Raw genomic sequence first — 9,178 nt, 5'->3', positions numbered from 1 at the left:
TTCATTTCTCAGTGCTTTTAATACCATTCAGCCTGCTTTGTTATGTGAGAAGCTCCATAAATTCCAGGTGGATACCTCCACAACCACCTGGATCTATGACTACCTCACAAACAGACCCCAGTTTGTGAGACTGAAAGGTTGTGTGTCTGAGATGGAGGTCAGCAGCACTGGTGCACCACAAGGAACTGTACTCTGGCCATTCCTCTTCACTCTGTACACCTCAGACTTCCAGTACAACTCTGAGTCCTGTCATCTGCAGAAATACTCTGATGACTCTGCAGTTGTGGGGTGTATCAGGGATGGACAAGAAGCAGAGTACACAGAACTGGTCAGTCAGTTTGTTAAATGGTGCGGTGACAATCATCTCATATTAAATAGCAGCAAAACAAAAGAGATGATTGTTGACTTCAGGAGGAAGAAGAATAAACAAAGCACTGTTTCCATCCTGGGAGAGGAGGTGGAGGTGGTGGAGGAATACAAGTATCTTGGAGTTCAGCTGGACAACAAACTGGACTGGAAATGCAACACTGACTACATCTACAAGAAAGGTCAGAGCAGACTGTACTTCTTAAGGAAGCTGAGATGGTTTAACGTCTGCACCAAGATGTTGCATATCTTCTAGAAGTCTGTTGTGGAGAGTGCAGTCAGCTTTGCAGCATCTGCTGGGGTAGTAGCATCAGAACCAGAGACTTGAAGAGAATCAACAAACTGATCCAGAAAGCTGCTTCTGTGCTTGGAGTAACTCTGGAGCCGCTGGAGCTGATTGTCCAAAGAAAAATGCTGCACAAGCTGATGAAGATGATGGAGGATTCTTCACACCCTCTCCACAACACAGTGATGAAACAACAAAGTGTGTTCAGTGAGAGGCTTCTTCAGGTCCGATGTAAGACTGAAAGATACAGAAGATCATTCCTGCCAGCAGCCAGCAGCCTCCGGAACAAGACCTCCTCTAGTTATTATTATATACTACAATATTAGATCTCCCTTTGGGGATTAATAAAGTATTTTTATTTCATTTCTAAAGATGGGGAGACACTCCGTGACATCACCCATAGGGGCCGGATTAAAGTGTACAGGTCCCTGGGCCCAAAGTGTTCCAGGGGCCCCGTTCCCCAACATTGTGAAAATTGTAAATGATACACTGTGGTCAGGTCCACAGGTGAAATTACATTTCTAACATCTCTCAGCCAGTGGTACCAGTAGCAACACACTGGGGACTGTGGTGTAACAATTTAATTTTTATATACATTTAGTTTATTGTCCAAACTGCTGGTGTTTTCCCTATCTGGGCCCCAAGTGGGGATGAGCCCCGAGGCCTGTGCTCATAATGCCCAGTGGATAATCCGGTCTTGCCTGTAGGTTTCTGAAGAGCTGAATTGAAGCTTTGTGGGTGGTTCCTACCATCACCATCTTGGCAGGGGCATGTCCGGAAAATACAAATATGGGCAAAGAGGTGGAGCTGAGAGGGGGGCTGTGAGCGTCATGGTGGATGATTGACATCGAGCGAACTCCGAGCTTTCTGTAGCTAAGAGCTAACCGAGCTAACCCGGAGATAACAGGAGCTAACCAGCTAACGGAGGTAAGCGGGCTAAAGCTAAGTCACGTTGTTAACCGGCTAAAAACCGCGGTTGTTCTACGTTCTTCTGACTCGAAGCGGGAGATCGGGTACCTGTCAGTCAAAAGGACACGCCCCTAAATATACCGAACTTCAAGATTAAATTACTTTAAAACGGGCGAGTTAGACAAAAATTCACTCCCCCCACAGTTGTCATGAAGGTAAACCTGACTTATTAAACCTAACATGGATTTTGTTCCAGGCTGTAAACATGTTTATTCCTGCTGTGAAGTTGGTCTTTTTAACATGGGAGTCTATGGGGATTTGCTGCTTTGCAGCCCCTAGTGGATGAAGGTGGAACGCCAGTTTTATGCACTTCCACATAGGCTTCACTTTTAACCGAAGGAGGCTCCATCCATCTTTCATATACGGTCTATGGTCTAGAAACCCCCGTTCTGCTGCAGCTTGGCCGGGCCCCACGTGTCCGCTCCGGGTCCAGCCGGAAAACCCAAACATCCCAACAGAACTCCAGTCAGAGTTGATGATGGTTTTATTGATTGTGAAAAGCAAAACAACAAAAATAAAAATCTATAAACACACACAGCTGAGACCTCCAGCGGTCCGAGTCCGAACCCTAATCCCAAAGGCAAACATCCGCCCAGCCTGGCCCCAGCGGGGGTTAACAGGCTGGGCTTCATCAAAAAGGACGAGTGGGAAGGACTCAGCGCAGGACGGCCAATCAGCTGTCAGGCAGAAGTCCAGGACGCCACCCAGCAGGTCCCAGTGGAAGCTGCTCAAGCCTTCCTCTGGGCTGCGGACAGATCCAGGAATCTCCACAGCATCCATCCAAGCAGCCACACCCCTTCCAGAGAGTCCATGCTGCCACTGGCCGACTCATCTGGAACGCTATGGATCCTGGTTTTCTCCGGACTTCTGCTGGTTTCAGATCAATCCAATCAAGACGCTAGTTTTTATTGATCAGAGGAAAAGTTGGAAACAAGCTGTGAAGCTCTAAACACGGTGAGAATGAACATTCGTCCCTGGACTCCATGATCAGTCTCCTCCTGGACGCATCACACGGCGCCAGCTTCGCCGCTGTTCCCGCTAAAATGAGATGAACAGTCACACAAGCAAACGCACGCCAGGCCGCCGCCAGAGAGGTTTCTATGACAACGTGTCCGGGCTGGTGGTGCTGTTGTCCTGGTGCGCGGCCGCGCTGCCTCGTGGCGGGACCTCGATGATGCGGGGCTTGTCGATGATGCGAGCTCGCCGGTCGCCTTTCTCTACGATCCCGATGATCCACGCTCCTGAAGAGCCCTGACCTCCGGCGCCGCCGAGACTCTTCATCTCCGAGCAGAACTTGGCCGCCTGCTCTCGAGGTAAACACACCAGCAGCCCACCTGCAGGGAGAGACGGGTGTGAGGGTCAACCGGCAGCGCGTTTGCGTGTGTGATGGCGATGGCGCGGTTGGTACCGGAGGTTTCTGCCGACGTTCCCTGCAGCAGGTTGAACAGGTTCCCGCAGGCTTTGCTGATGGTGCTCATCTTGGCGATGATTGGCAGGTTGTGGATGATGAAGGCCACCTCGTTTCGCTGCTGTGCCGCCAGGTTGTTGGCGTGTCCCAACAACCCGAAACCCGTCACATCCGTGGCGGCATGGGCCTGGAACTTGTGCATTAGGCCTGCCGCTGGAGACAAACACAGGAGCATGAAGGAGTCGGAACTGGACCTGACCCAGACATCCGGACACGCTTCTCTACACGCCGTTTACACGTGCATGTAAACGTCCCCCCCCCCCCCCGAGACACGTTTGATTCCTCTGCCAGGTAGCGAATGCCACAAACATCTGGACTGTACCTGTTCGGTTCAGCGTTGCCATGGAAAACATGGCTTCCTGATACGCCTCTTTCACTTCCTCTTTGGAGACGACGAGCTTGATCTTGTTCCACCGTTCAGGCTGGTGAGGAGATAAAAACCTTTAGTTTCTCATCCAACACAGTTTCCACTCGTCTTGTAAACATTTCCTCTAAACGCCACCAGGACAACACGCTGCGTCCATGATGCCGCATCACGTCAGAAGGGACGAGGACTTCCTCATCGCTGTGCAGCAACGGGAAGTAAAGCATCAGGACCAGTGTGAACTGGTTGGGTTAGTTAGTGTTCATTAGAAGCTTTATTATCCGTTCACTGGAACACCACGCGTCCCGCTCGGACGGAAAAACTGCCAGAGGAGACAACCAGCAGCTGGAAGAGGGACCAATGGGACCAGTAACCTCTGCTCCACATGCTGGCTTCTCTACCTGCACCATGGTGTTAGGGTGGAGGACTTTCAGACAGGTGGAGGACTTTCAGACAGGTGGAGGACTACCAGACAGGTGGAGGACTATCAGACAGGTGGAGGACTACCAGACAGGTGGAGGACTACCAGACAGGTGGAGGACTTTCAGACAGGTGGAGGACTTTCAGACAGGTGGAGGACTACCAGACAGGTGGAGGACTATCAGACAGGTGGAGGACTTTCAGACAGGTGGAGGACTTTCAGACAGGTGGAGGACTACCAGACAGGTGGAGGACTACCAGACAGGTGGAGGACTACCAGACAGGTGGAGGACTATCAGACAGGTGGAGGACTATCAGACAGGTGGAGGACTTTCAGACAGGTGGAGGACTACCAGACAGGTGGAGGACTACCAGACAGGTGGAGGACTATCAGACAGGTGGAGGACTATCAGACAGGTGGAGGACTATCAGACAGGTGGAGGACTACCAGACAGGTGGAGGACTTTCAGACAGGTGGAGGACTATCAGACAGGTGGAGGACTACCAGACAGGTGGAGGACTATCAGACAGGTGGAGGACTACCAGACAGGTGGAGGACTACCAGACAGGTGGAGGACTATCAGACAGGTGGAGGACTATCAGACAGGTGGAGGACTATCAGACAGGTGGAGGACTACCAGACAGGTGGAGGACTATCAGACAGGTGGAGGACTACCAGACAGGTGGAGGACTATCAGACAGGTGGAGGACTATCAGACAGGTGGAGGACTATCAGACAGGTGGAGGACTACCAGACAGGTGGAGGACTATCAGACAGGTGGAGGACTATCAGACAGGTGGAGGACTATCAGACAGGTGGAGGACTACCAGACAGGTGGAGGACTACCAGACAGGTGGAGGACTATCAGACAGGTGGAGGACTATCAGACAGGTGGAGGACTATCAGACAGGTGGAGGTATTGATCTGACGGGAGCAGCTGACCTGATCGAGCCACTGATGAGCATTAACGGCTACTTGGGTCCCCAGAGGTTTGGTCAGAACCAGAACATCTCCTGGAACGGCACCGTCTGGCCTGGAAGAGGAGAAATGTCAGTAAGCAGACGGACAACATGCAAGGAACATGCTAACTACACGGCTGCAGGAGAAGAAGAGGAGAAAACCTTCATTTCCCACTTGAAATCGTCTTGAAAAGTGGAAGGTGGAAAGTGGAAGATGCAACCTGGAAGGCGGAAGGTGACCAGGCGTGTGAGGATGACACCGTTCGCTGACAGAGCTGACGATTGGAGAAACTTACATGATGAACTCGTTGGGCTGGCAGACGACGGACGCTACGCCTCCGATGATGATCCAGGGGTTGATCACCGTCTGGCCGCCAGTTACAGACGTCCCTCCCTCCTCCGCTGCATCACGAAACCCTTCAATCATCAGCGGCATCACTCGCTCGCGGTCCTGTGTGTGTGGACGCCAAGGTTTACGTTCATTCTTTCATTTCCAAACATCTCCAGGTGACCTGGAGTCCATGCAGAAACCAGAGGAAGCGACAAACCAGGAAACCCAGAAACATTCTCCAATCAGAAACTCTAACCCTCCTGCTGTTAGAAAACCTGCTGTCTAACAAAAAACTGAACATAGACACTAAACATAAACAAGTTTCCTGAAGCAAAATGGCTGTGTGAGTGGAACACACACACCGGTACCTTGTCGTTCATCTTCTGGCTGACGCTCAGCAGCATCAGCATGTTGTCGCACTCCGTGATGCCCATGGCGTACAGGTCGCTGAGGACGTTGGCACACGCTATCCTGCCCTGAGAAACAGGAAGCACAGAACAAACCATGAAATCCTCTGTCTGCATGTGAAGCCTTCCCACTGGATCATTTCCCACCAGGCAGAAGCGTGCACGTTACCGCACACGCCTCTGCCCGTCATGTAGCTGGTTTACTCAGTCACACATTAATGCTGCTTCCCATAAATCATTTATGATGTGTTTTACTGGTCCATCTCCAGTTTACCCAGCAGGGCAGCTCGTCTACAAGGATGAAGGAACATGTTCAGGGGACAACATGTTCCACTTTCTGTTGTTTACTGCATGTGTGTGTTGTTATGACCTCTGATACGCTGGGTAAGCTGGCAGGGAAGGGCCATGACCGCCAGACATCTTGAAACTACGGCTGCCAGTAAGGGACACATGGCATCAGTTATCTCCCTGCAAGCCAGCACGCAGCGACTGAAGATCAGTGGCTTTTTACCCCAGCAAGCTGGAAAACCTGTTCAGTCAGATAAATGACAGGTTTCCACTGTCTTCGGCGTCACCAGGGAAATGAGACAGGTGGCTTAAAAGGCAGCGTGACGCGATACCCTGGGGCCAGCCTTCCCTAGGAGAAAGGAGCTGAAGGAGGAGGAAGAGTTTAAAAGCTTTCTCTTCCAGGAGTAAGCTGACGATGCTAAGTTAGCCTGAAGCTAACTTTTCCCATTGGTTTAGCTGAATCATCAGCAGCATAACAGCTCAAACACAGCCGCCTCATTGCTGCAGAAGTGGATGTTTACGTTGCTTCAGTGGCTCAAAGTTCCAGTAAATGTCACAGTGAGAGCAGCTTAGAAAGCTCTCCCAGAACCGGACCTACCGGACTAATGACGCCATACAGTTTGCTGTACTTATGAAACCAGTTTTCCCCTGATGACATGTCTCCTTCAGCTCCACGGCAGCAACTCATCTGAACGTGTCACAATTCCAGCATCAGAAGGAATTCTTGCACAATGTCCCTTTAAAACCTGTAAAATGGTTGCGTTTTCTCTCTCAGGTCTTTCAACTAAACACCAGGACCAGGATGTTGGTGTTGGTTTAAGCTCACAAAGTCTGTTTTTATTCAATCCCTCTTCTTTCTGCAAGCAACTCTCCATCCAGAGCCGAGGCAGAAAACGCAAACATGGCCGACAATGCAACAGCTGCTAATTATCTCATCGTTCTGGACATTTTCTACGGAATAAAACCAGTAACAGAATAACTTATCAATACTGTCATCGGTTTTCCTTTCCTTCTACACGTCTGACTGTGTGCCGTCAGAGCCGTGAGCTCTGAATCGTTTCAGCCTTTCCCGGAGAAATGTTCGAAAATTAAATATTTAACAGAAAATGATCAATTTATTTCATAATTCAACATGAAAATAAAACTTTACAGTCTAAATAGGTAGACTGCATGAAGATTCAGTTCGTTCTTGATGAAGAGCGTTTCTCCTGATGGCAACTGCAGGAAGACATGGCAGCAGCTTGAGCTTTATTTACAGATAGCTTTTAACCTAAAGCTCCGCTGCTTTTATGATAAACGTCCAGGTACAAGTTGTAAAGACCAGACTTTGCTCCTGATAAGGACAATGAGATTATTACCTGACTGATTTCAATCATTGCATCATCATCAAGCCAACTGCTCGTCCTAAAGGTTGACTTACCTGCAGACATCCAGCAATCTGCAAGTCCCAGCAGTTTTCTGAGAAACAGGGTGCCAAATAATGTCTGTAAAGCTCCAGTAACTCACCATCATGTAAGGATCTTCCACCAGGGGGTAAAAGAAATCCGTTGTCTGAACCAGAGACAAGCCTCCATGCCTCAGAGGAATCACACAGCTGTCCATTCCTACGCCTAAAACACAAAGCAAAGAGTTAAAGCTGCTGCAAGCATCCTGCCCTTTACATGCCAACTTCATATAAACCCTAACCCTGTGGCACCAATACACGGAAAACTCTTCCTTTCAAAACGCGGAAAACTCTTCCTTTCAAAACGCGGAAAACTCTTCCTTTCAAAACGCGGAAAACTCTTCCTTTCAAAACGCGGAAAACTCTTCCTTTCAAAACGCGGAAAACTCTTCCTTTCAAAACGCGGAAAACTCTTCCTTTCAAAACACGGAAAACTCTTCCTTTCAAAACACGGAAAACTCTTCCTTTCAAAACACGGAAAACTCTTCCTTTCAAAACACGGAAAACTCTTCCTTTCAAAACACACAAAACTCTTCCTTTCAAAACACAAAACTCTTCTTTTAAAGCTCTTTGACATTATGATGAACTTTGCACTCAGGGAACCAGACGTTTGGCTGGATCATGACATCATCCAGAACTACTGATCTCTGACCTAGTTTCTAGCGTTTCCTACCGGCCAGAATTATGACGTAACACCGTCTGTAGACTTTACAACAAACTTTACAGAAAAAGTCTACAAAAACGTCCCCTTTCAGCTGATTGTTAGAAGTCAGACTGCTGATCAAGCTGTCGTGAGTTAACCCATGCTAGCGGTGTTAGCAACACTCCGTTAGCTAACTGACGTCACCAAGCTGGTTCTGACATGACGGAGCTTTTCCTCACCAAGCCGCGGTCCGGTCAGCTGTTGGCCGAACTCCACAGCCTGGTCTCCGGCCCTCCCCGTTCCGTCGGCTCGGTCCGGCTCCAGTCCCGCCAGGAGTTTGAGCAGAGCCTCCTGCGGGACTTTGCAGCCTCATCCCTTCAGGTCCGAGAAGGCGGTGAGGCGGAACCCGCGGTCCAGGCCGTGCTCTTCGGGTTGGAAAGGCTTGTATCCGGGGGGGAAACACCCCTCCGGTCCAGATACCTCCACCGAGGGAGGTGGGGAAGTTGAGCTTGACATGCCTCCCGGGAGAACACACACAATGCAGATGGTTGGGTCCACACACGCCGCCGGCACGCAGAGAAAGGTGAGCGTGGATCTGGCGATCGCTGCGTGAATGAGAAGCGTAAGGTTACGTCCTTACGTCACATGAGAAAGGTGAGCGTAGGTCTGGCCACCGCTGCGTGAATGAGGAGCGTAAGGCTACGTCCTTACGTCACATGTTAAACCGCTTAAACTTCCTGGTTTAACTCCCGCCAGAAAGAAAAAAACCCGAACTCTTGTATAATTCTTTAATTTTGTTAGCTAAACATTTTATACACAAATGACGCTTTTTAAATATAAAACCACTGTTTGTTACATTTAGAAATTAGTTATTGTATTTAAAAAAAGCTGTGAAATGCATTTATTCAAAACATGCTTTGTACATTTATAATGCGCTTGGATTTTTTATTAGACTTCGTTCTTTTTTCATTTTATGTACTTTTTCTACACAGGTTTTCGGCATTATGCTTATCGATTTAATTTATGCATTATTTTCAAACCTAAACCTCTTTTTGTTTTTGGGATAGCTATTAAGCTCAGTTTTTTTTATTGTATCTAAATGCCTTTGAAGTAGTTATGTACTAAGAAAGTCTTTTTTCTTGATGCCAGTCCTTTTAAAAGAAAAAAACAAAACAACAAAAAAAAACCTCCCTAAAGTCACGTTTACGGGTCAATGCTGGTGGATTCCCGAC

The 9,178-nt window shown here is 48.9% G+C and overlaps 1 protein-coding gene across 1 annotated transcript; it reads right to left on the bottom strand.

Moving 5' to 3' along the window:
• Nucleotides 1–2,087: 2,087 nt before the first annotated feature.
• On the bottom strand, nt 2,088–8,548 carry sephs3 (selenophosphate synthetase 3). The gene is made up of 8 exons (XM_079239567.1): nt 8,186–8,548; nt 7,366–7,469; nt 5,533–5,640; nt 5,130–5,284; nt 4,817–4,907; nt 3,412–3,511; nt 3,030–3,242; nt 2,088–2,955 (listed from the first exon to the last, which is right to left on the bottom strand). Exons 1-8 carry the CDS (start codon nt 8,460–8,462, stop codon nt 2,720–2,722), a joined length of 1,284 nt encoding a protein of 427 aa, XP_079095693.1. The 5' UTR covers nt 8,463–8,548; the 3' UTR covers nt 2,088–2,719.
• Between the last annotated feature and the right edge of the window lie 630 nt (nt 8,549–9,178).

This window comes from Telmatherina bonti (assembly GCF_933228915.1).
Source record: "Telmatherina bonti genome assembly, chromosome: 4".
Classification (NCBI taxonomy): Eukaryota; Metazoa; Chordata; class Actinopteri; order Atheriniformes; family Telmatherinidae; genus Telmatherina; species Telmatherina bonti.
The sequence above is the reverse complement of the archived record's forward strand: the minus strand, read 5'-3'. Positions and strand labels throughout refer to the sequence as shown.